The 27287-nt window shown below is 46.9% G+C and overlaps 1 protein-coding gene across 1 annotated transcript in view; it reads right to left on the bottom strand.

Annotated features, from left to right (window-relative positions):
• The window catches only part of Ablim3 (actin binding LIM protein family member 3), a 119157-nt gene that overhangs the window by 16394 nt on the left and 75476 nt on the right, over positions 1–27287 (bottom strand). The window contains exons 8-13 of the mRNA XM_052155822.1: positions 24027–24114; positions 7976–8034; positions 5527–5598; positions 3504–3659; positions 1959–1988; positions 1406–1535 (exon numbers count right to left, since the gene is read on the bottom strand). Of these exons, the coding sequence (XP_052011782.1) occupies positions 1406–1535; positions 1959–1988; positions 3504–3659; positions 5527–5598; positions 7976–8034; positions 24027–24114 (535 nt within the window). The remainder of the gene's footprint in view (positions 1–1405; positions 1536–1958; positions 1989–3503; positions 3660–5526; positions 5599–7975; positions 8035–24026; positions 24115–27287) is intronic.

Here is a 27287-nt window from a genome sequence, read left to right as displayed (position 1 = left end):
GCCCCTTCCTCCTTCAAGAAGTCTTTTCCTGCCCACCTCACCAACACAGCCTCCCTTACTCTAGCTGTTCCTCCACATTGCTCTGGCTTTTTTCTTGTCTGTTGATAGCAGCTATTACCACCTTCTACTACCCTTTCATTCACTTTTACTTTTTTTTTTTTTTTAACTCATTCACAATCGCTATCCACACATCCACTGTGAGTATCACACTAACACCCCAACTAACTGGGCGGATGGCTGTCTCCACACATTTAACTGTACTCACTCTGAAGGTGAGATCTGGGCTGGAGCAAGCCCAACTGCAGCCTCAGGGTCCAGAATATTACCTGCCTACCCCGAGAAGCCAGGGGATAGGCCCCAGGCCACCAGCTTACAAAAAGTGGGGTCTGGGTTCAAGCCAAAATATCCAAGGCAAGCGCCCTTCACCAGTTTGCCTTTACTCTGTCCATCGGTGATATAAAGGCCCAATACTTGGAACAGACTTCTCCTCAGTGCCTGTGTAGCACCAAGCAAATGGCTCAGGCATCTGGCACCCCCAGGGAGCATGCACTCATGCTGGGAATGGTGAGCCGGCAGCGCCTACCTGGGATGTGGAAATGCTTGGGAGCCTGGTAAGAGGTTGGAGTGGAGGACCTCACATCTAATTGGCTATGGTATGGGGAGCTCCGGCCACTCTCAGGCCCTGGAGCATGCAGGCAGTGATCCCCGGAGAGAACAGAAGCAGAGAGAAAACAGGCATTAGACAGGGTAGCACTGAAGGAAGCAGCGAGGTGGCAGCGGCGGTGGTGATGGTGGCGGTGGCAGGGGTGGGTCGGGCTGGGTGCCCCAGTGTGCTCAGCTCGAGTGGAAGCAGCTTTGCCTTCATGCACCGTGTCGGCTGAGACAAGCTTGACCTTTCCCCTCATTTGCCTCCCCCCCCAAGTCTGATTCTGCCAAGAAGATAGCTCCTTGCTTAATATCCTTCCGCCCCGCCCCGCTTAGGCTCCTCCCTCTGTTTCCCCATTTCTCCAGCCAAACGCTTGTTCCTCCCCCGACTGCAGGGTGACTTGTACATTAACTGGCTGAGTGGGGCTGGGGCCCGCAGGTGAGGACCAGACTCCGGCCTAGATGCTCTGTGTTTCTCCCTGTGGATGCGCAGGCGGAAGGATGAGATAGAGGACTGACTCTTCCTCTAACCACAGCCCCTAGGCTGCCTGACACGCCCTCTCTTGGCAGTTCTCAACCCACATTCCTGCTGCTTCTCAGGGTCACAGACCCCCATCTCAGGGACTCAGTCAGGCCCACTAGTCAGTCACCTGAGTGGCTATAGGTTTTGGAAAGTGTCTGTTGTCCCTGCAGCCCACAGACACTAAGTGATCACACTGTCCCGACTCTTTATCTCTCTTCAGGGCTTCTCTTGCTTTACCTGAGCGGTAGTAATGATGAGGTGAGCGGGAGAAGGTAGGAGACATGCCTTGCCGACTGTAGGTGGGGGAATCGATGTATCCAGGGCTGGAGGCCCGTCTCTGCCGGAGGTCCAGGTTCTCATAGATGTCCTGGGGGAGGAGGCAGGACTATGAGCAAGGCCCATGGTACAAGCCTTATAGTTTGTTTGTTTGTTTATTTATTTATTTATTTATTTATTTTCCCAATCAGGTGCTATGGAGTCTGACAGTCTAGGGATTAAGGCTTGAGTCACACACACAACCCGAGGAGGATGGGAGCAAATTCTTAGGCCTCATTCACCATTCACAGCCCTTGTAGAACCCACACAGGCAGTTCCTGGAGTTTGACTAGGGATTCTAGAGGCCCACACAAGTCTGCTACCATCCTTCATGCCATTGTTTGGTTGGGGGGTAACATTTTGGGTTGGGATTAGGTCCTGTGGTGCAGGGGAGTTGGGGAGTTGTGACCAGGAAGCCCCTTTTGGTCATCATAAAAGAACCACTTTTCATATATATATCAGATTAATTAATTACCTGGGAGTAAGGAGATAATGTTCCCAGTGACTTTAGAAGCGAAGAATTTGAAGGCAGCCATGGAGGAAGCAAAGGGAGAGAGAGGCAGGCAAGAGGAAGGGAGAGAACATGGTTACAGTGTAAGATAGTTAAACTGTGGTAAGAAGGGGGCCTGCAGCTGCCCATCTGGAGGGGACCCTATCCAGACAACATTTCACCAAGATTCTAGAATATCAGAACCGCTGGAAAGTGGTAGGAAATATTGTGACTATGAGGGCTCAGGGCCAGGCTAGGGGTCTCAGGAAATGGCTGGTCTTAGGAGCTCAGAGCTATTTTCTCATCTCTCCCTCTGTCTCTCTCCTGGCCCACATCTCCTTTGTGGTTCATGAAGACAAAGCCCAGGGGAACAGCATCCAAATTTAGGGCCAAGCAAGGACCAGGTCACTGCTAGAAACTGGGAGGCCGGCATGGGGGGGAGCAGCCGAGCAAACTGGAGCCTCAGCCTGCTGAGCCAGGCTGTTCCTGTCAGCTCTGACCAGAGTCATGTTGGAACACCTACCCAACATTGACCAGATCCTTAATGTCTAAGACAAGTAAGAGATGTAGATTCTTATGTGAAATCTAACATTTACATGCCAACAGCTAATTTGTATTTCTGAATGACTCTCTGTGAGTGAACCAAAACCATCTGGGACTCGGCTCTGGCCCAAGGGCCCTGGTCTCTCGTTTCAGAAGTAGAGTCTACAAATACTTGATCCTCTTTTCTGGGCCCATTTTGGGAGCCAGACCTCAGAGACTCTCAGGACTGGACTCTTCAACCAGACAGAACGCAACCCCTGTTGGTCGTGCTGTTGCTGCCCAAGAATCCAAACCAGTGAGTGGTGGAGTTGAAACAGGAATCTGGAAGCCTGCGCCTCAGGCCGGGATCCTGGGGCCCACTGTTACAGTTCAAGGGCCTCGTATGGGGTGAGAACTCTCTTGGAACATGACTGGTCAGGACCTATTCTGTGATAGCCATCCTGCCTTCTCCAGAGAATTCTCCCTTTTCAAGTAGCCACTGAATGGTTTCTAAACCTACCTGACGCTGCATTTTCATAAATGTGCATCTCGTTCTGAGCACGAGGTTTTAAGTAAAGTTTACTACGGAGAGAACAGGCCTAACCAGGGTTTAGGAACTCCGCTGCCTTTTGAGCCTGGTATGGTATCAAAGACATGGGCTTGAGTACCAGCAAGATTTCTCCACCGTAAGAAGAGCAGCAACGCAAGTGGTGAATAGTTCTAGGCTCGGTAGGGTGTGGTGAGGACTGGAAGGATGAAGAGCCTAGTGCTGTCCACTGGGCATGCTGCCACTCACCTCTAGATGATGGACACACACGTTTAATGCTTTAGATAAAGCCGGAATTTTGGATGAGAGCTCTTGGTTTTTAAAACTTGGCTAGAAATTCCAGCTTAGAAAGGACTAGGGGCCAGTACTGCGGTGGACAAGCTGTCTATAATGAAGTGGGTTGGGGACTCCAGCAGGACCTTGTCTCTTTCAAGAGTCCCAGAGAGGGCAGGACGCGATACCTCTCCGTAACCGCATCTCTCCAGCATCTCGTCGGAGGTGTATCTGGAATGGGGCTCGCAGGAAATGAGGTCAGGGCGTTGCACCTCGTAGATGGACTTAACCTTGGGGAGAGCTGCCAGGTCTTTGTAATTAAGGATCTCATTATCCACTTTAGCCTGGGGGAGAGGGAAAGGAACAGGAGAGAAGAAGAAAGATAAGAGGGAAAAGGGGGGAAAGAGAGAGGAAACAGAAGCAAGGCACTCAAGCTTCTCCAGTTTCTAAGAATGACCATTAGCCATGAAGGGAAAAGCTGTAGATGTCAGAACAGCCATGCTCCCAGAGGCCATCTGCTGAACAACGTTGTTTGTGAAGCCCCAGGCTTTACCAGGATGATCTCCTCCGAAGGCCACCCTACCGCTCTGAAGGAAGAATTGATATTATCTTCTAGATGTGGACGCAGGCGCAAACATCCTATAACTGATGTCACAGACTGCAGTTTGAACTCCATTCCTGGATGCTGACTACTGCCAACCCCACAACAGGATGGCAGCTCTAGTTGCAGCCACCCCGATAACTCTCTTCTGGGGACTAGCTTATGCTTGCCAATAACTTTCTTACAGTATAGGTCCCCAAACTAAGTCTATTGATTCCTCTGTGACTGGTGCCACTCTGCAAGTCAGGGGCCTAGTATCTCTCATGTTCTGGATGGGAATCTGTAATGACTACAGCCTGTGATGGTAGTAACTTGTCCTGGGGATGTAGCTCTGTAGCTTGCTGCCTCGACAGGTGTCTGGCGCGAAGTTAATCCCAGCCCCACAGAAAAGAAAGAAAAAAAAGTAACTTGTTTTCTGAGACAGCCACATGGTGGTGTTGACCAATATTGAAGTTCCAGCAATAACTCTTATTTTTACTTGTCCAGGGGAAGAAAGGACAGGAAATAGTACCACGGATGGACATTATCCAGGGTCAAAGAAGAAACTGGATGAGAGTCTGAATAATCTTTCCATGGTGTCAAAGGCCACCTGGGCCTGGCAGCTTTGAGGACTAGGCGTGGCCTCTTCTCCTTGGGGCTGGGTTCTTCGTTGTCCAACACCCCTACATTCTTGGGCTTGGCTCCTTTGCCTGTGGTCAGACATATTGCTTCTCTCATAGCTCCCTGGCTCTGCCACCCGCCTCCCTTGGCTTCCTTCTGTCATTTCATCCCTTCTGTTATTCAGTAGTTCTTCCTCTGGGCTGCCCTCTCTCTACTGGCTCTGGGTGGTCAGGCTTCTTCCTTCGTTGGTAGTATTGTAAGGCTGTGCAGTGACTTTTCCTTCTGCTACTTGTCATAGTTACAGCTGATTATTCATGGTAAGTCCACTGTCATGAGGGTACCAGATCTGTCCACCATCATCTCCTCAACACAGAGCACGGTATTTAGCCCAGAGTAGAAGCTCAGTATACACAGAATGAATACATACATTATGTAACCTGGGACCCCTGAGGGCATCTAGCCTAACTCTCATCTCTTCTGCCTGTATGTGGATGGCTCTGAAGTTGGGAGCCTGGACAGCTGTAAGGGTCTGTTTTGTTTTTAGCCTTCTCACAAGTTTAGAAAGGTCTCCTTTACCTTTGTACATCCTTTTTGGTTGCATATTCTCCTTCCTGCCTCTTTATCACAGACCACTCCTTAAATTCCAACATTATCCTACCTTTCCCTGACCCCCTCACTGTTGTCTTGCCTGGTCTCAGTTCAAACCCTGTAGCTGCTGTCTTGTCTCAGTTAAGACAGCTGGGAAAGGAGGCAGCTGGAATTGATTTTAGAATGCAGGAAGGTTTCGTTCGCCATTACATGTTCTCATGCTTCTTGACCTCTAAACCGTCCCCGTGGCTCTTGGCTTATAAGAGAACAAGGCCCAGGCCCTCCCCATGTCCCTCGGTATCCTCAAGATCTGGTATGCCACCCAGAACAGGGTGGGCATGGCCCAAATGACCTTAAAGACACTTTCATGTGCCAGGTCAGGGGTGAACAACTCTCCGCCAATGCTAAGAAGCAATACATACACAGATGACTCGATTCGGCGACCCAATGCTGGATCCAGGGGGTGAGATGGAAGTTTCCGATGTCCGTCTATGCTGTGGGAAAGACGAAGACAGAGGGGTGAGAAGCAGAAGTTCAGGCTCAGCGGGGAGAGGCAGGTCCATAATGCAGCTCTCCAGGCACTTGAGCAGAATTGTTAAAGTATTCTGGCTGCCGCTGTCCTCTCTATTCTAGGCCCCTTTAGCCAATATCTCTGTGTGAATGAGATCCAGCAGGTCCGGAACTTCAGGCTGCTGGGTAATGTATGAATTTATTTTCTAGTTATCTGTAGCCAGCATTTTAAATAGAAAGTTGTTCATAAAACACCATTTTGGGTTATCTTAGCCAATAATGTGTATTTAGTTTAAGTGAACAAAACTGCTTAGCATTCATTTCTTGGTGGCTTAGTAGATAGACAACAGCTTACTTACTTAGTAGCAAAGCTTACTGACTTGCGCCATATGCTGATTCTTTGCAGTGGACCCTTGGCAGACTGACATCAACTTAAGTGAAAACCTTAAATCATCTGCCTCTGTACATCAACCATGAGGGATTACCAGCACCTCAGCCCCCAGCCCAAGAGTGTGATGCCCTCTCTGTGCATCTCAGAGTATGGCAGCGTGTGGTGATGGGACAGTCAAGATTGGCTCAAGGACCACTAGGAAATACATGCGCCTTTAGAGGTCTCAGGTTCCTGATGTGCAAAAGGAAATGGTGGTGATGCCTCGGGCCTGCTCAGTCCCTCCCACATCCATCTCAAAGCGAAGTGGCGCTAAAGAATGTCTTTCATCAAACCATGAATGAGAACTAGGGGTGGATCTCAGAAAGTGAACATCTGATGGCGCTGTGTCATACAGCGATGAGCGGGATGTTTTATTTCAAGCCTCCTGATTAGCTGGAGGAGGACTCTTGATTTGGTGCTAACACATTCCAACAGCTGTGCCGACAACACTTAATTTCCCCTTTGAATTAACGAGTGTGTCAGCAGCACTAGCTAGCATTTTTTAAGATTTATTTTTAATAACTACTCCATTACCATTGGATTTATTTTGTTTATAGCCAACATTACTCCTTTCTGCATGTGAACCTCAAGCTTTATTTTAAAATGAATTCAGTTAAATGAGTGGAGTTGCTTTAAAGGTCGGGGGAGGGAAGGGGAACTCATAGGAAGGGATGGTGCACAGGTACTGTGAAAAGCATCAGGGGTTTAAAGGAGAACTCAAAATTGGGAAATTCTCCAGGGAAGAGACTGAGGAAAATGACAGCTAGGTCTTCTTGTGCTTTAAAAAGCTTAGAAAGAACAGGGTGGGGGCTACACACATGGACAGAAAGAAACCACACAGTAACAGGACCAACCTTTTACCAAATTCACACCAGAAGGATGAAATGGCAAAGGAGAAGGGTTAATTAGCTAATCAGAAATTGTGCCTATGTATGTTTAGTTGAGAAGATTCTAGCAAGTGACATAAGAGACCCTTAAGGGGGTCAAGTTAATGGCAGGGGAAAGAATATAAAGGCATGTTTGGGGGGAGAGGGAGGAGATAGGGGATTTGTGGAGGGGAAACTAGGAAGGGGGATAACATTTGAAATGTCATCAAAAAAAAAAACCAATAAAAATGAAAAAAAATAAAGGCATGTTAGACCTCAAGTGTTGCCCCTTCCCCCCAGTGCACATCTCAGGAGCCTCTCTGCAGCCTGAAGAGGTTGGGGAGCAACCTCTCCCTGCATAAGCCTGGGTGAGCCCACCCCTCTCTTCAGTATCAGGGATTCAGATGAACAGGCTTGTCTGGCATTTGTCAGAGCACAGCAATTCCGAGGTACCAGGGCCTCAGCTGGTCTGCCATGTGCCTGGGGATGTCACCACACTCTGCTTCAGCCTGGCTGCATCACTGCTGTCAAATCACTCTCTTCAGATTTGATTTTCTCACAGGCAGGGTAGAGATACAATTTCTTGCCTCATCTGCCTCAGGAGGTTAAAGGAAACCAGCCAGAGAGGCGCTATGAAGACACTCTGCAAGCTGTCAACCACTGAGATGATAGCAACAATACAATTATTAATAAATGACTGTAGGCTAGGGGAAAGCCACGGCATAAGTACCTCAGACTGGCTGCCATCTTGGCTGGCATTGGTATGGTTATAATCTTACCTGCCCTAGACACACTTAAAAATCACCCATGCGCAAAACCCTTTATTATTTTCAAGGTTCTTTCATACACTAGATCTTAATTCACCCAAGCCCCATGAAGCTACCCTTTATTATTTTCAAGGTTCTTTCATACACGAGATCTTAATTCACCCAAGCCCCATGAAGCTACTCTTCCCATTAAAGAGCCCACAGAAATGCGCACACATTTGGGAGCTGCTACATTCTGTGGTAAAGCACATCTTTCCTAACCTGTGGCAAGCGCAGCATGGAGAACCATGCCTCTTACCTTGAGCTTCTTCTCTGCCCTGGCTGCCTGCTTGCAGATCGGGTGCCAAACCTCAGAACCTAAGGGGCCAGGAAAATGACAAAGACTCAGACCTCTCAAAGCTACCAATGATCATAGTCCCCACCTTACATCAGTTCACTCCTTTGATAGCATGTGTATCCTACATACACATCAGTCGGGAAGAGTCCTTTCTGTCTCCTGGCTTTATTAGCTCCCCATTGTTCTTGAGTCACTGGTAAGCCAATCTGACTACACATATTCCTTTTTCTGGGTGTCTAAATCCTGATTCTTTCTTCATAGCTCACACGGCATCCTCTTGTGAACTTCCTTACCTGTCAGCTGGAGGTGACATTTTCCTCCTCTGGGCTCCATAGTTGTCTGAAGTTTCTCCCCAACACAGTCTTAAGTCATATTAGCTTGTGAATTTGCTGCCCTGAGTACATTCACAGCACCTTCTGAGCAGGGGATTGAGCTTTACCCAATGGGTCTGTCTCCCATAGCATCTGCACAGAGTTTGCCTTTAGTGCAAGTCCATGGGTTTGCAGGGCGAATAGATGAACAGACGACTATCCCTGAGTGACACATAGCAGGTGGCCAATAAATATTTGTTGAATGGATGAATGGCAGTGGGGGGTGAAAGAAAATGACAAGCCACAGTTACCCTGGCTTTCTTTTCTCTAAGACTTCAGATGGAATTAGGACGTATTTGCATTTAAGGGGCAGAGGTGTCATGGTGTATATTCCTCTTAGGAGCATTGTCTCGACCTGATAATTCCTCAGAGACTCCAGACCCTTCAAATTTAGTACGCCAGTGCTGCTGACACCCACATTTTATAATGGGTGTGTGTGTGGGTCCAGTTGGCTGGTTCCAAACCCAAGAGGCCAATTTGGAAAGGCATGAACAACAGGTGGGTGGTCACATGCTGTGAAGCCTCAATGATTGCACATTCCCCAAAGAAGGGACAGGTGTCCTGGATTAGAAGGGAAAAAATAGGAGCCCTCCCTCTGGAGCCATCCCTTGGGTAACCAGCCCTAAAAGGAAAGGGGCCAGCAAATGACTCCATTCCACAGCAGCAGATGGCATTGGCTTGTCTGACTTTATTTCTAGCTTATACTTTCCATGATGGTTGTTGCCTGGAGCTCCTAGAACTCGAATATTGGTTAAGGCACAGGGGTTTGGTGTGAGATCAAAGACCTGAAGGAGAGGAAGGAGGATTAGCCCCAAATAAGGGAACCCAAAGCTTATTTTTTTTTTCCTACTCAGCCCCTAATAGATCCTCTTTTCTCTCTATTTCTTCATCTGAGTAAATATCAAGGTAACACCTGGATAGTCTTAGGTTATTTTCATTTCCAAAATTCTTATCTTAGGACTGTTTTTCTTCTTTTGCGGGATAAGAATCCCCACTTAACTGCTAGTATTCTTGGATGTTTTTAATTATTCAAGAGGAGTTTGCTTCTGTCTGGGAGGAAAATGCAGTGGTTATCAGAGCCCAGTAGAGGGACTCTGGGTCTGAGTCTTGAGCCAGGGATCACAGGGTGTGTCTGCTCTCACGCAAGCTGTGGGTTGTGATCTTCCCTTTTGGGAGTTTAAATTACAGGGAGCATTTCCGGTTCCTCTCTGGCTTGCTCCTGAGTCTACCAGGAGTTGTTTACCGCTGTGGTTATGGCCGGAAACATATGTTCCAGGCCACTGTAGGAAATGCTTGAGGTGGGCACGGGGGTCTGATGAGGTCATGAAATTAAGTGAAAGATAAAAAGGAAAGGCGAGGCAGGCAGAAGTCCAGGTTGGGGGACATGAGAACAGCATGTGTGGGTTCAGACTGAACTGTCTGCCTTGCTTTGACTCCGTGACATGACATATCTAATCTGAACTAACACGGAGCCACAAATGGCTATTAGCTTCACTCTGCATACACCCTGCATACAGGAAAGTGTGCTTAGAAAGGAACTGAGAGGGGAGGGGAAGACTCATAACACAGGAGGAAGATGTAATTAGAAATGAAAAAGGGAGGGTTGTTCAGGAGTTGCCAGAATATCATATATATAAAAGAAAGTTAAAAATGAGATTCCTGGGCTGGAGAGAGGGCTCAGCGGTTAACAGCACTGATTGCTCTTCCGAAGGTCCTGAGTTCAAATTCTAGCGACCACATGGGGGCTCACAATCATCTGCAATGGGGTCTGATGCCCTCTTCTGGTGTGTCTGAAGATGACTACAATGTACTTATAAAAATACAAACTTAAAAAACTTTAGATTGCTGGTAGCTAGCAATAAACTCAGATAAAGGTAAGAAAAAGTGCTTTGTTTTGTTTTCCATGAAGACTTGTAGGAAATTATGGTCTCCTGAGTATTCATTCCCTTGGTCACCAGATCAATAGCATGGTCCCCAACATAAAGAAAATAGCTAGTGTGCTGGCTAGTTTTGTGTCAACTTGACATAGGCTGGAGTCATCTGGGAAGAAAGAATCTCAACTGAGAGAATGCTTCCCACGGGATCAGACTGTGGGCAAGCCTGTAGGGCATTTTCTTGATTGGTGATTGATGTGGAAGGGCTCAGCCCATTGCGGGTGGGTCTATCCTTGGGTTGGTGGTCCTTGGTTCTATAAGAAAGCAGGCTGAGCAAGCCATGAGGAGTAAGCCAGTAGCAAGCACCCCTCCATGGTCTCTGTATCAGCTCCTGGTTCCCACCTCCAGGTTCCTTCACTGCTTGAGTTCCTGCCCTCACTGCTTTTGATGATGAACTGTTATATGGAACTTGTGAGTGAAATAAACTCTTTCCTCTCCATGTCAGTTTTTGGTCATGGTATTTTACCATAGCAATAGTAATTATTTTTTTTCCTTTTTTATATATATTTTTATTTTCTATATTCTTTGTTTACAATCCAAAATCTTTCCCCTTTCCCAGTTCCCCCCTCCCCATGTGTCCCATAAGTCCTCTTCTCTCCATCCATTCTCCTATCTTTCCCCTTCCCTTTTCTCTGTCCTGGTAGCAATAGTAATTCTAACAAAGACATCCAGGGAAGAATGTAATCATCTTCCCCCTCATCCCCATTTAAATTCCCAACACAGAGCCTGGTTGGATCCTATCTTGTTTGTTTGTTTGTTTGTTTTGTTTTTACAGTTACAATGTGAAGAGTACCCAGAAAGGGTACCCAGAGGAGGGTGGTAAACAGACTAGGGAGAGTACCCAAAATTAGTCCCTAAAGGTGGAATAGAAGGCTGAGGCCGACATGATTTGTGCATTTCTGTGCTCTCTGAGGGAAGTTGCTTTCATAGGATTTGCAATGAGAACTGAGAGCAAATATTCCAGGGAAGAAAAACTAACTTTCATTAATTGAATGTTCTTGCTCAGTTGATAACGAGGCTCCTTTCCTTTACAAGTATACACAGGACAGGAAAAGGCTCAGCCTCAGTATTGTGGAGGGGACTCATCACATGTCAATCACACTGACGGATTTTGGACAACTATCCCCGTCCTTGGAGATCTTGTTTCTAAATTAACAGGTTTCTCCATATACACATATTAAAATTTGACCTGCTTAGTACTCCCAATAAGAATGCAAATTCTCTGAAGAGAGAGATTCCTGTCTATTGGGATCAAAGAGTCTTAATAAATACTCACTGAGTGAATGAATAGAGAAAAATGGGCCGATAAGATGATTCAACCTGTAAAGGCAATTGCCACCAAGCCTGCTGACCTATGTCTGATCCCCAGGACCTATATGGTAAGAGAAAACCAACTCCCACAAGTTGTCCTCTGACTACAAATGCATTGTGGCAAGTCTACACACATGTATACACATACACATATTAACACAACAACAACAATAATAAAGCTTAAAAAAAGAAACAAGATTTTTGATGTTAGGTCAGTTGGATTTTCTAAGGTGGGCTTGGGGATTTGAGCAAATAGAATAAGTTAGCCTCTCATTTGACAGCTACCATTGTAGACTGAGTGTATGTGAGAGCATTCGGTAGACTGGGGTTGGTCAAGGTGTGACCTATGTGGAGTACATGTCTGATAAGTTGGTGCAGACTCCTGAGGCCCCTGTGCTGAGCCTGATACCAGTTTCTTGAAGGTAGGGCTGAGGATCAGCAGCTCTCCAGGCGACTTTTTTTTTAAAAAAATTATTTATTTGTCTAGTATAAGTACACTGTAACTGTCTTCAGAAACACCAGAAGAGGGCATCATATCCCATTATAGATGGTTGTGAGCTACCATGTGGGTGCTGGGAATTGAACTCAGGACCTCCGGAAGAGCAGTCAGTGCTCTTTTTTTTTTCCCCCTCAAAGAACACTGTCAAAAGGACAAAATGGCAACCAACAAATTGGGAAAAAATCTTTACCAACTCTACATCTGATAGAGGGCTAATATCCAATATATACAAAGAACTCAAGAAGTTAGACCCCAGGGAACCAAATAACCCCATTAAAAATGGGGTACAGATCTAAACAAAGAATTTTCACCTGAAGAAATTCGGATGGCTGAGAAGCACCTTAAGAAATGCTCAACATCATTAGTCACTAGGGAAATGCAGTCAGTGCTCTTAACTGCTGAGCCATCTCTCCAGCCCTCTCCAGGAGACTTAATGATTTTAAAGATGAGGAACAAATGACTAAATACCAGACAGTACTCCAAGTAAATTTTAACGAATGCTATGGGAGAGAGAAACCAACAGCCCAAGACAGAACTCTAACATCGTACAAGAATGTTTTGTTTGAGCTCCTGGTTCTACAAGTCACCTTCTCTTATTCTCTGAGACTGTCACCCAGGATTCCATACTCTGTGGTTGAAACCTATTGTGAAGGTTATAGGTTCCTCAGCTGACTCGAGATAGAGAACTAAATCTAGCATAGTCCTTAGGTCAGCTTTGATGCTCACCAGAACCAGCAAGACTAGTTCCAGTATGGCCCAGGCCTGCAGTATCTGGGGCTGATAGGATTTGAGGATCCCACCCACTCTCTGATGGGCCTTGCCATTCAATTTGCCAGTGCCTCTTTTAAAATGTCAGAGCTGGGTCTGGTGTGACTGCCTTACAGAATGCCCAGGGAGGAGTTATAAATACAGAGGTGATGGGAGGTTCTGGCTCAGCGCTGTGTAAACACTTTTGAGTCAGAATGGTTTTAGACACCGTGGGTTGCCATGATCCTCCCAGTACCTAGCTCATAGCCCTTCTCACTTGGGGGTGAAGGTGGTTGAGTTTCAAGTTTCCAATTCTGCCTCAACAGGTTCCTTCTTCAGATAGCTCATGACCATAAGCAGGGTGAGGCTGTTCTGCACTCTGCCTCTGTGGCAGCGGCACTGCCTCTGTGACGTGACCCGCCAGTGACCTTAGAGTTGCTCCGTGAAGAACTCTACCCAGGGCTAGAGAGATGGCTTTGTGGTTAAGAGCATTTGCTGCTCTCCAAGAGGACCTGAGTTTGGTTTCTAGAACCCACACCAGGCAGCTCATAGCTTAACTGCACATAATTGTAACCCACACAGGGCAGCTCATAGCTATAATTCCAGTTTCAGAGGATCGGATGTTCTGGTCTTCTTAGACATCTGCACTCATGAGCCCACACCCACATTCAGACCTCGTGGTATTGTTGAGGCTGGTTTTGTGTCAACTTGACACAAGCTAGTCATCAGAGAGGGACAAATCTCAGTTGAGGAAATGCCTCCACGTGATCCAGTTTTAAGGCATTTTCTTAATTAGTGATCAGTGGGGGAGGGCCCAGCCCACTGTGGGTGGTTCTGTTCCTGGGCTGGTGGTCCTGGGTTCTATAAGAAAGCAGGCTGAGGGGGCCATGAGGAGCAAGGCAGTGAGCAGTACCTCTCTGTGGCTTTGCCATCAGCTCCTGCCTCGCTCTGAGTTCTTGTCCTGACTTCCTTCAATGATGAACAACAATGTGGAAGTGTAAACTGAATAAACTCTTCCTTCCCCAGCTTGCTTTTTGGTCATGGTGTTTTGTCACAGCAATAGAGACCCTAAGTAAGACAGACACATAGCATAGAAGGCAAAGTCTATAGACACAAAACACATTAGTGGATACCAGAAGCTTATAGCAGGCAGGTACAGGCGAGTAGACAACAACTACTTAATGGGCATGAGGTTTCATTTGGGGTGAGAGAGACATACACATAGATGATGGTTGTACAACATTGTGAATGGATGGACTGAAAGCTACTTGAGTATATATTTTAAATGGTTAATTTGATGTTATGTGAATTTTTAATCCCAAGGAAAAAAAAAAGAAACCCCTGTCCCATAACCCCAGAGGACATGGACTGCTTCTGCAGACTACAGGGCACATCACCACTGCCATCAACTTAGGTATCAGGGGTCTTTCCCAGGTGTCAGGCACTTGATGTATTATTTAATGTGATATCCTATGAGACTTGAATCCTGGGCTGCTGCTTACTGCATCACTGGCTGCACTGTTCAGAGCAACTCAGTCCTGCTTGTGACCCTTATTCCCTTTTCCCATCTGCAAAGTGGGGATTGATATATCTGCCTTGTAGATTTGTTGTAAGGATTAATGAATGAACACACACACACACAGAGAGAGAGAGAGAGAGAGAGAGAGAGAGAGAGAGAGAGAGAGAGAGAGAGAGAGAGAGAGAGGAGAGGAGAGAAGAGAGGAGAGAGAGAGAGAGAGAGAGAGAGAGGAGAGAGTGGAGAGAGAGAGGAGAGAGAGGAGAGGAGAGAGGAGAGAGGAGAGAGTGGAGAGAGAGAGGAGAGAGAGAGAAGAGAGGGGAGAGAGAGAGAGAGAGAGAAAGAGAGAGAGAGAGAGAGAGAGAGAGAGAGGTGGGGGGCACTCAAGCAAACACTGGAGTGATATCTGCTTATTGTAGGCATTATGTATACCTTTTTATTGTTGTTAGTTCTCTCTTCTCTCCCATCCAAACTCAGTGTGCTGGGGGCTAACTAGTTTGGGTAAGCGGAAGAGACTCACAGTGTGATTAGAGGAGGAGACTTATTCTTTGACTCCCAGGAGCAGGGCCTGGGAGAGCCAGGCATAGCAGCTGAGGGGCTGCAGGGCATAATGAAAACATTCCATTTTGGAGGGGAGCTCTTAATAACAGGAAGTAAACACCTTAACAACACCAAGAAGTCCCTAAACATGGTCAGATTCAACAGGTTTCTCCATCGCCAAGCTTATCAAAGCAGTAAGGCCTGCTAAAAGACAAGCCAAACTGCCTGGAAGAGGCCCAGGCCAACACAGTTACCAGGAAGACACTCTTCAACCCAATGAGCTGCCTGTAGGTTGTGGGGTCCAATTTTGTGAGCTGTCACTTGCACAGGGGTGGGCCTTTGTGAGCTGTTGTCACTCACGCTGGGGTCGGCTTTGAGTTTTCTTTGAGTCACCTCTGCTACTTCAAGTAACCCAGAGAAAACTCCCTGGTTCACCAAGTTATACTCTGGGAGCATCTATACTTTGGTCTGTCATCGGTTCTCTTCTCTAGGGTGAGCAGATGTTTATTCATAGCTCCCCACCACAAGAGAAAGAGGACATAAGGACAAATGGCAGGCTTTACAGGTGCAGTTGCTGACCAGAAGTCTGGTGTGGCTGCCACCACACCCGATTGGCATGAGGAAGTGGTGTTAGGTAGGGAGAAAGATATTTGGTGAGGATAGACTCAGTTACTGTGGAAGGCATCACGCAGGAAGGGGCAGAGGAACACAGCAGGACTGAGGGTCGGGTAGTCCAGGGGATCTGGACAGAGATGGAGATGATCTGAGAGCTTAGGCTAAGCCGACAATAAGTATCCACATTTTCCCTACGATTATTATTTTTCTCCTAAGACTTTATTGATGTTGTGAGGAGCCTATGAGGAGGAGAGGACCTTGAGGATTATGTAGGTGCAAGATAGAGACAGGGCAAAAAGATATTGATTCATTATTATTTTTTACTTTTTTTGTGTGCATGAGTGTTTTGCCTCCATGTATGGATGTGTACCATGTGTATGCACTGTCTATGTGAAGGCCAAAAGAAGGCATTGGATCTCTTGAAAATGGAATTACAGTGGCCGTGAGCCACCATGTGGGAGCTGGGAATCAAATCCTCTCTCTCTGTCAGGGCAACGAGTGCTCTTAACCATTAAGCCATCTCTCTAGGGCACTCATGGGAATGTGTGTGGGTGCAGGGGTACATGCAGAGGCCAGACAAGAATGTTAGGTATCTTCCTTCATCACTCTGTCTTAATCCTTTGAGATGGGGGTCTCTCACCGAATGAGAAACATACTGTGGAAGCTAGGCTGGCTGGCTGGCAAGTTCTTGGGTTCTGTTCTCCAACCAGGTCCAGCTTTTAATGTGGATACTGGGCATCCAAACTCAGATGCCTGCACATGGTGAGCTCTTACCCAGGGAACCATTGCCTTTCTTCCCCTCCCAGAATTATTTTAATACATTTAGAGAGTGCCTGGGCCTGACCTCTGCTACATACTCAAGGGTCCCTTGACAACAGCAGTATCTAAGTAAAAAAATATAATAATCACAATATAAAGGCAGCCAACACTTACTAAGCAATATGCAGAGCCCGATTTAAGTTCTTTCTTTGCTATTCCTTCTTTTATTTCTTTTTTTTTTAGATAAGATCTTGCTATGTAAACCAAGGTGGACTTGAATTCATGATTCCCTTGTCTCAGCCTTCTAAATATTTTTATTGCTTTCTCCTCTCTTCTTTTTTCCTTTTTCTGTAGGTCTGTATGTAGTGTGTGTGTGTGTGTGTGTGTGTGTGTGTGTGTGTATGTGTGTATGTATCTGTGTGTTCCTGCATGTGTGTGTTCCTGCATATGAGTGTGTGTGTGTGTATGTGTGTGTTCCTGCATGTGTGTTCCTGCATATGAGTGTGTGTGTATGTGTGTGTTCCTGTATATGAGTGTGTGTGTGTGTGTGTATGTATGTGTGTGTGTGTGTATGTGTGTGTGTATGTGGGTATGCATGTGTGTGTTCCTGCATATGAATATGTGGGTATGTATACCCACGTATGCACGTGTAGAAGCCAGAACAGGATATTGGATATTTTTTTCTATCTTCTCTGCCTTATTCTCTTGAGACAGATAGCATCTCTAAGTAGATCAAATGCTCACCATTTTAGCTAGGTTGGCAGGGAGCTCCAGGGACCTGCCTGTCTTCACTCCCTGGGACTACAGGCACATGTATCCATGCCTGGCTTTTTACATGTGTGCTGGGGATTCAGACTCTGGTCCTCATGCTCGGATAGCAAGTGCGCTTATCCGCTTAGTCAGGTCCTTGGTTCCTTAATGTGTTCTTAATGCCCCCGTGGCAATAGCAGCACAATCCAGCACTGATGAATGTGCTGCACCCTAGGGCACAGCCACCCCTTGGGGTTCGCCATGAGCTCTGAGCTGGTGACACTTGGCTTCGTACTGAGCCCACATCCTGTAGCTGATCCTCACAGTCGACCTATGTGGCGCTGAAGCTGAGGTCCTGAAGCTTGGATGTCTCAGCTGTTTGTTCACCTCTATCTTTCTGCCTGGGCCTGGGCCCAGCATTTGCCCAAGTGAGGGACTCCTCTGCTGAGCTCAGAGGGGAATGACACCTCTCTACAGGCTGCTAACTGGGGACAGCAGTCTCCTTCCCATCACGTGACTCCCCGTCCAGAGCAGGAGAGCATGAGGCCAACCCAAAAGAAAAGCAGGGAGAAGACGAACCTGGGTATCCTCAGGGACCGCTCAGCAACGCTGCTTCTGGATGCTTCTCAATCCCCAGCCCATCAGTCAGTCCCCTTCTGCCCTAGTGGCTGACGTTGAGTTTCTTCCACCAGAAAAGTCCAGAGTAATAAAACCTCTCCTCAAACTCAGCCTTGAGTACCTGACACATCCCTGACTTGCCCTGAAGGCAATTTTGTTTCTTAGAAAATACAGGAAGCAACCAGGAAAATTGCTGCTCTGGACCTAATTTTGACCAACACGAACAAATTGGCTGTGAAGTATAGACGTGACATGTAACCCGTGAGAAAATGACCACATCACTTTGCGTTTGTGGTGACCTGATCCGAACAAGCTGGAAACAGATTTTAGAGCCACAACACTGTAATACTTTCGAGTATTACAAGATGTTAGGTAACCCTTAAAATCTTGAAGAAGAAGAAAAAAGAAGGCAGCTCATCAAAAGTTAAAATGTGTTCTGTTTAAAATGAAATGTGCTCAGCACAGGCAGACTTGAGACAGCAGTTTAGTCAAAGAATAAGATATGTTTGAAGAATCTAAAATTATATAGCAGGATTGGGGAAACACAAGTTTTAGAGTTTTTAAGCATAACTCCTACAACCTGAACCGTAGTCACTGGAGAGACCAAATTGAATGTAGTAAGCCTGAACTACGGAATGACAGCGCTGTGTTTGGCAACGGTGCCTCAGCAAGTGTGGTTGGAGGAGATTTGAAGATCAAGAATGTGGGTTGGTGTCTGAGACAACTGTGTGACTTCAGTGGGGCCTCTACCAGCCTGATGCACCTGTCAGAGCGACCTGTCAGGAAAAGGAGGTCTTTGCTAAATGTCAGTTACACCCCCAGCTGTGCCAGGACATGCCTCCCGCCCCAGGTTCTTGTGTCCTCTGAACTGAGAAGCGTGTGGTCAGAAATAGCCACAGCTCTACAGAGAAGGCTTGGCACTACTCTCAAAGGCAGCCCCAGGATCCACAGGGTTTGCATTAATGCAGAGCCGAGACTCTTCCATTTTATTTTTGGGTCACACACACTGCTCACGATCGGGTGAAAGTCACAGACCTTCTCTCTAGAGGAACTTCTCTAATTTGGCAAGCAGTTTCAGGAGATTCACACTATTCAGGAGGCCAATTATGAGCCTTCGATTAAGAGTCTGGTCACAGAGGGTCTGGAGAGATGGGCTCAGTTGGGTAATGTGTTTGCTGTGCAAACATGAAGACCTGAATTTGATCCCCAGAACCTGTGTGAAAGAGCCAGGCAATGTGGTTTACACTTGCAATTCTGGTGCTGGAGAGTCAGGAAAGGGCAGATCTCTGGAGCTTGATGGCCTGTCACCTTCCCTTACTTGGCCAGTCCCAAACCTGTGAGAGACTCTGGACTCAAAAATCAGTGAGATGGCTTAGCAGGGAAAAGTGTTCGAAAACTCAATAGCCTGACTTCCTTACTTGGAATCCACATTAAGAAAGAAAGAAAGAAAGAAAGAAAGAAAGAAAGAAAGAAAGAAAGAAAGAAAGAAAGAAAGAAAGAAAGAAAGAAAGAAAGAAAGAAAGAAAGAAAGAGTCGAATGCATTCAGTAGATACACACTTGCAATCCCAACATTCCTAAGGTAAAACTGGAGACAGGAGAATCAACTAGAAGTCTATGGGGCAGAACACTTAAAGAGCAGTGGACACTGGAGCAGTGAGCAGATGCAGGGTTATCTCTATGTTTCTCAGGTTTAACACTGGCTGGACTTATACTTTGTTACAGTACTTCCATTAGTAGCAGAGGGTCTGTCCCTGGATTTCAAAAATGAATTCATTGAGTATGCCAACACTAAGAGCTGACCTCATGTATTCCAGTACTGTCTCAGATCCTTGCAATGGGGAGGGGAGGGGCATGTGGAGTAGCTAGAAGATGAAGATCATATCCCCTCCTTCATTGATGGAGGCATATTTAGGAGAAAACACACAGACAGACAGACAGACAGACAGACACACACACACACACACACACACCGCCTTTAGAGCCCAGCACAATGCCCACTTCTGCAGGCACTGTGGCCTCAATGGTTTCAGTGTAAATTCTGCCCTGAACCTGAGGTATTTCAGCTTCATTCTGCTGCTCTAAAACCGGTGACCTAATTTCCCGGGGAAGCCCAAATGAAGGGTTTGGATAACAAGCAGATTAAAAGTCTGGCCTCTTTACAGAAGCAGTTGAAAGACAGGGATGCGCAACAGAACTTAAAGCAAAGAAAAGGAATCTTGTTGTAGTCTCTTGGGGTCCCAGACATCCCCCAGACAGACGTCAGACATCTCCCAAGTAGGGCCCATCAGAATACCATCACACAGCAATTAAAACACAAACTAATGAACCAAAGATTCTCTGGGGATCATCTGCCAGGACCAGCCCTCCCCTCCCCCGAACTTGGTCTATAAGTTGTGTGTGTGTGTGTGTGTGTGTGTGTGTGTGTGTGTGTAGGGGGTCTGACACTATTTCTGGCCTGCCCACCTACACAACCTGCCCAAAGGCTTTCAACACTTTCATGTTCACTCTGTTCTCCAGTGTTTCTGAGGTGTGTGTCTGTTCTCTCTGCACCACGGACATGAATCGACTAGGTGTCCCCACCACCATGCGATGCTTCCATCCGGCAGAGGACTTTACACCTGCTATCCTCCTGCTTCCACAACTTTCTTTTCTCCTCTCTTACAGCCCCTCCTCCTCTACCATGCTCAGGGTCCTGGCTCCAAGTGTCTCTTCCTCAGAGGAGCCTCCCCTGGCCTCTTGGGCTTCTGACACATCCCCAATGTCCCCTGAGGATGCTCCCCACTCTGTTGTTTCCTGTTTGATTAATGCTAGTCTCCCCCTTCTGACAATAAACTCCACCAGGGCAAACTATCACACCCACCTTGCTCCTCTCCAGGCAGAGTACTTGGTATGCAATAGAGAGGCTGGATCAGGGTGGCTGTCACTGGAGTGGCTCAATGAGAGATTGATTCCAGCCTCACTTGACAAGAGAAGGAAGAGACTCAGAGGAGAAAGTCACTCCTCAAGATCTCAGACCATTAGTGGAAGTGCTGACCCTTGAACTCAGGACTTCTAGCTCTCAACCGGCTCATTTTACTTCCAAATTGCCATTTCTTGAATCCTGGGTGCTGTTACTCTTTAAGGGTATTCTAGGCTCTGCTCCCAGTGGTGACTGAAACTCCTGGTGGCTGCCACCCACACATGACACCCATAACTAGAATCATTATGACTCTAGCACCCATGGTCTAAGCCTCCTCATTCCAGATCACTCAGCACCCCCTGAGGCAGGTCCTCTCACACTCTGCAATTACTCCCACTCCCCTGGGAGCCAGAAGGGTAAGAATGGGGATAATTAATGAGAGGGTGACAGCTCTTCTTCACTACAAGAATCTCTCCCACCTCCTGGAGGCATTTCTGCCTTAAGTTCTACGGTGCAGTCTATCTCACGGTCACAGAGCTGTTGGCTCAACTCCATCGTCGCTTAACTCCTTCAGTGTCTGTGAAGTTGGGGGAGCAAAGTTCCTACCTCAGAGCTGTGAACTCCCTGAGGGCAGGAGCTTTGCCTCTGCGGCTCCTGTCTGCCTCTCCAGCTGTTAGAAGATGACTGGACACATGCTAGGGCTCAACAGATATAGATGGTAAATGAGCAAAGAGAGCTTTCCTTGTGTAAGGAATTTACTTGTATCCTACAGGGGCTACTTCAAGTCTATCATTCGGGTTAGATAATCAAGGTTCAGAGAGTTAAGAGGTTTGTATAAAGTTAAAAAAAAAACCAACCCCCTCCCCAAAACCTTAGTAAGCAATAGTGCCAAGACTCAAACTAAAGCAGTCTAGGCCAAACTGCCAAAGGAGAATGAGGATTTGGAATGTAAGCAGGAAGGTAAAGATATTGATTGCTCAGTGCTACATGAGTGGGAATGTGGCTGTCCGGGCAGGCTCAACACCAGGAGGCTGAGAAGGTGAACACTGCATGGCAGATTTGCTACCAAGTGCCAACTTCATACCCTAGTGGTGGTTGATTTGCTGAGACTTCTATCACCGGGTCCTGAAGCAGGAACCACTCAGCATTAATGGAGGGCATTGGTGTCCATGGGGAGCCACAAGGACCAGGGTCTGAGTCCTGTGGGAGAAGGTGGAGATAGCCTGGTGGGAATCTCAATCTAGGTTCTTTGCCCTGCACACTTTGGCTCATGAAGCATTTCTCTAGGTGTATTTCCTGCCTCATCTATACAATGAGAGCTGTGGTTTTACATAGACTCCAGCACCTGAATGATGAGTACATTTAAGGAACCAGTTACAGAGTCTCAGTCTTCTTCATTTAGTTCCACCCAGGAATCCATGCCCAGCACACCCTGTGGATGGCACAGGTTTCTGTTGAATCTCTCCGGGCAACAGGTCTCAGCAGAGGAGGACTTTGTCCTGTTTCCTATACCCTAGGAAATTAGGCAAGCTCTGTAACAGTTTTGGAAAGGGTATATTACTGGAACTTCATGGATGTAGACCAGGGATGCTATGAAATCCTCTACAGTGTACAAGACAATCCTTAACCAAAGAATTGTCTGGCCCCAGATATTAACAGTGTTAAGGTTCAGAAACTGCTGTAGACACAGAAAACAAAGCACAACTTGAGAGACTTTGTGGCTGTGGAAATCTGGGGTGAGAGCAATATTCCTAAGAAGACCCACTTCCTGTTACTGGACTCAGGGCTACTTTCTGGGGGAACCGTGAAGGCCTCTTACTCCTCTCAAGAGGCTATTAGAACATTCTTAGCAAGGCTCATTACAGCGACTCAGCCAACACCCTGATGTTCTCAATACCATTCATAACTTAACCGCCTCCTTTTTGAGTCCCCACAGTCTCTTGTGCTTTGCTTGTCCTTGGTCCCTCTGATTTGTCTATGAGTTGTCGAGCTTCTCTCTGTCTCTTAGCCCTAACGTTGGCCCCACTATACTCCATCCATGTAACAATGTTAGGAGGCGGGGCTTCGGAGAAGTGATTGGGCCATGAAAGCAGAATTTCCATGATTGAGATCAATACCCGTATGAAACAGACCTCAGGGGACCACCATGTCCCTTCCACTGTGTCTGGATACAGCAAGAGGGTGGCACTGGTATGAAAGTGGGCCATCACCAGACACTAAATCTGCAGCCACCTCCATCTTGGATCTGCCAGTCTCCACAGTTATGGGCCCTCATTTCTAGCCTTTACGAGCTGCCAGTCTATCTTGGTTTGCTTTGCAGCCTGATCAGCCCGAGGCATCAGCTGTTACGTTTTCAATCTCAGATGTCCATCGTAGGCTCATACTGGGAACGCCTGCCTGTTTCTCGGCTGGGTGCTATGGGAGGCTGTTATACCTTCAGGAGGAGAGGCTTGGCTGGCAGAGGTGGGTCACCACAAGTGGGTGTTCTAAAGTTATAACTGGAACCCTTCTTTCTTGTCTGCCATGGTCAAAAATAGCCTACATCACAAGGTCCTCTACCATGAACCCTTCTTTACCATGATGGACTGAACTGAGCAAAAAGAAATCTTTTCTCTCTTTAAGTTGTTCTTATTGGGTACTTTGGGGACAGAGTTATAAAGAGAACACACCAGTTATCCGCCATTCACTAGGACCTTCTGCGGCACAACTCCTGCTGTACCCTCCCCCTGACATCATTTAGCATCGCTGACAGCCATTCATGTGATTATTGAGAAACACCTAGTTCCTGCCTTGGTGAGAAGGCCTCAAATGAGAAGCTGAAGTGACAGGAAATGACACCAGTGGAGTGGGAGAGGCCTGGAAGGAAGAGCAAAGCTAAGAGTACAATGCTGTACTGGGGTGAGGGGCTGGACCAAGGACTGAAGGATGAGAGGGATCTAGAGATCAATGGAGTGACTGAGGCACAGGAATCCTGCGACAGGGATGCTAGGGCTGAGGTGGGGAAGCCACTGTGTCTTTCACCCCGGTTATCCGCAAGCAACAGCCTGCTGGGCTGCCCTGGGGTGTGGGGAGCTGCAATGGGATGGAACAGGGCAGATAGGAGCCATGCAGAGTCAGAACCCCAGGCATTCCCCGGAGGTGCTCTAACTCCTTGGCTTTGTACACCTTAACCTCCCACCCTCAGGTGGAGCCAGAGGAATTTGCTCCTAGTATTGCCAGGGAAGCAGGCCAGGGGAGCAGCCGGTGGAGGCACACAGGGATGGAAGGCAGATTACATGTCACTTCGTATTAGCCACGCCGGCAACTTTCCTCATTCACCCCGAGAGGAGAGAATTAATTGCAACCTTGAGGAAAAGCCAACAGCAAAGATAACGCTGAAATAGAAGGAGGTCGCATCTCTTTTCCAGCCGTGAGCCTATCAGAGTGCCTTAGAGAGGGTCAGATTTGCTTACCTGTGAGATACATCTCCTCTCCTTCAGTGAACATCTGGTGGCAGCGTACACATCTGGCACAGGTAGGATGGTAGTGTTTCCCTCCTGCCTGTGGAAACCAGGGCATGAAATTAGCATTGGGTTTACTATATGGTATGCTGGTGGGTAAACCCGTCCTGGGTATATTGGCAGTATTGCTGTCTCTCTCCATTGTCCTGTGCTTGGTTTGGAGACTTCCCAGGGGCATCCAAACCATATGAGAGTTTATCCAGAGAGTTTGTTGATTTCTTCATGGGTCCTGATGAAAACTCAGGGCATTTCCTTGGACATGTGCAGGGGAATCAGAGGCCTCTATTCCCACATCCTCAGTGCCCACAAGGAAATGCCATTTTGAGGACTGAGAGCATGTTCCCAAGTCTCTCTAAGGGGCCCCTAATAGTAGTGATAACAAAGGTGACTGTAAGTACTATGATAAAGAGATAGATAGATAGATAGATAGATAGATAGATAGATAGATAGATAGATAGATAGGGAAATCCTTTTAACCCTGTTTAAATTCTGATTTCACCAAGGGAAATATACTGGTTTAGAGTCCATGAATATTTAGCATTATCTAAAGCACACTGATCTATTTTTCTAAGAATGAGAACAAGTACAAGGCTTGAAGTCTTCACAAACAAGAAAACTTGGCCAGAACTATACTCATTTTGGGTCGTCTTCAATTTGGCAAATGACTTGGTTTTCCTGTTATGTTTTACCAGTTGTCTGTTAAGTGAGTCAACTTAAAGATGGATTAAAGTATTAGGTAAGGCTAAGTGTGTGAAGTTTACAAACATGCCAAAAATTACGAGACTAGCCTATGAAGGACTGATTTTTTTTTTTAATGTGCGCAGTGTCTAAGTTATATTATGTGAGAAGCAGAACCCCTGGGGCTCCTAGACTCCACCTGCATCTCTCAGACTGATTTTGGCCTATTCTAACCTGGCTTTGATTAGAATCCACTACTTTTTCTCCCTTTTCTTCCCCATGTTCCATTTAAAAATGGAAAAGAGCGAAGTTGCTGAATCTCCTTGGGGGTGGGGGTGGTGTTTGAGAAGGTTGTGTTTGAAGGACTTCCTGGAAACCAGTAGCAGTGTCATGTCCCCTCTCACGTCAGCAGTAGATGCGTGAATTGTATCCCAGAAGACCTGATGTGCAAGGACCCTGTGGGGACAGATCTTGGGTCCCCATCTGGGAGCAGCTCAGAGACCAGGATGGGAGGTGCAGCATGCTTTGATGGATATTTTTCATATCAAGACAGGTATTTTTGGGGAGGGATGAGGTAAATGAATGACTATTGGGTGTTGTGAAATCCTCTTTTAGGTCATCAGTTGGTCTGATGTTCGTTCCAAAATTACAATCGTATAAAGAAACCTTATTTCCAAACAGTCTTAGGGGTGGGGTTCTTGGGATCAGCCTGTCTGTTTTTGGAGAAACTCTTATCTCATCGAGAATGTGAAAAGGGCAGCTTCTTACAAAAGAAGAATAATCCTCAGTGTCCCCGTTCTCCATTCTTGGTTGTTTATTTGGCTCCCACCAATGAGAACATGTCCTTGTCGTCAACCAAGCAAGCTGTGTTCAAACTTTAGAGGAGCCTGCTATTTTCCCGGGCGAGGAAGTCGTGGGACTGATTCTGTAGTTCCATGACAAGGATAATCAGCTTAATTAGTAGCCTCTTCCTACTGTGTCTCCTTATCCTTTCAATTACAGGCCTTTTTTGGCCCTGATTTTCCCCCTTCATGGCAACAGTGCCCCAGCAATACTGCGGCACACATCTTCTTAAATGTCACACTCTACCACCCTGCCCCAGATGAAAGGGACTTCATCATGCTAGTCTCAGTAACCTTGGTCCTGGGAGGCTTGGGAAACAATGGGAGAGAAGCGAGCCTGCCAGGGCAGCATGCCCCCAGTATAAGAGAACAAAGGCAGTGAGGTGTAATGAGAACCATTTCACCCACAAACAAACTGAAGCCAGGAAAGCAGGGAGGAAAAGCAGCGGAGAGTTGGTGCCTCCGAATGAGGCCATATTAGAAAGTACTGAGACTGGCAGCCAGGGTCTGAAGTGGAGCAAAAGCAGGCTGTGTGGCTCCTTTTGCTGAGGACATAGGAAGGAAGGGTGGGTCTGATACTCAGCATACTGAGGTCTGTTTGTCCCCAGAGGAGGAGTCATAAGATGGCCTCAGAAGGGAATGGGAAGGTTGGGGTAAGAAGACAAGGAAACAGTTCTAATTGCCAGAAGTATATTGGAAATGCACTGGCCCTGTACTGGGCAACTGCCTAGCCAGCATCCTTTCCCTGTCTTCCAGAAATAGCACCGAGCCTTGCTCAGTTGGACCCCCTGCCATCAGGCCATATGGTTATATTGTGTTAAACCCACCAATAAGCTGATTCCAACTCTATGGGCACAGTAGGTTCAGAGATGGGCCTGAAGTTATCCAGAGAGTCCCCAGATGTTTGCTGAACTATTAGGAAAGAACAGTTTGCTATCCACTGTGGATGTGGCTGGTAGGCTATGAGCTTTAGCAACTGGTGCCCAGCACCCCAACCACAAAACAGAGCCTGTTTCAGAATAAAGGCCGCACAGAAGAACATGGAGCCAAGGTGGTCAAAGATTCAAATGATTTTGATCAGCCACATTCTCCAGCAGTGCCTAAAGCCAGAATGATGCTGACACTCTTATTTTAAGAATGGACACATTTCCTTTTGAGCCCCTATGATTTGAGGGTAGCTTCTGCCTTCCAACTAAATAAAGCCCTGTTTAACATATCTGTTAAGATGAAATGGCAGTCTTCGCTATTAACAAAGGCTGACTCAACTGGTTTAAGGTTTCTTGGGTAGACGTGGCAAAATTAGAATTGAAATCCATGATTTTTTTTCCCCTAGCCTCCGAGTGGCTGAGAGCTTTAGGCACCAGTGTAGGATCCAGAAGGCTGGAGTCCTGCACTTCATCTCTGTCTCTGACCTTGCAAAGGTACCACTTGTCTTGGGTATTCCTTTTCTTCACCAGTGAAACAAGGAGGATGGGCTAGCTGATTGTTAAATGTCTTTCCCAGCTCAAAGGAAAAAAAAGTCAGTAGGTCCAACATGCTGAAGGGTGGGGTCACCTGGAACCCAGTCACAGCTGCCTTGAAGGAGAGACTATCACACTGGCTGAAGAAAACGTTTCCAGCTGCAGTGTGCGTCAAGATTTTTCTCTTGGAAGAAAATCCCGCTTTTGTGGCCTCCATCCCATTGGCTCTGAAA

Source organism: Apodemus sylvaticus, chromosome 13 (assembly GCF_947179515.1).
Source record: "Apodemus sylvaticus chromosome 13, mApoSyl1.1, whole genome shotgun sequence".
In the NCBI taxonomy this organism is placed as follows: Eukaryota; Metazoa; Chordata; class Mammalia; order Rodentia; family Muridae; genus Apodemus; species Apodemus sylvaticus.
The sequence above is the reverse complement of the archived record's forward strand: the minus strand, read 5'-3'. Positions and strand labels throughout refer to the sequence as shown.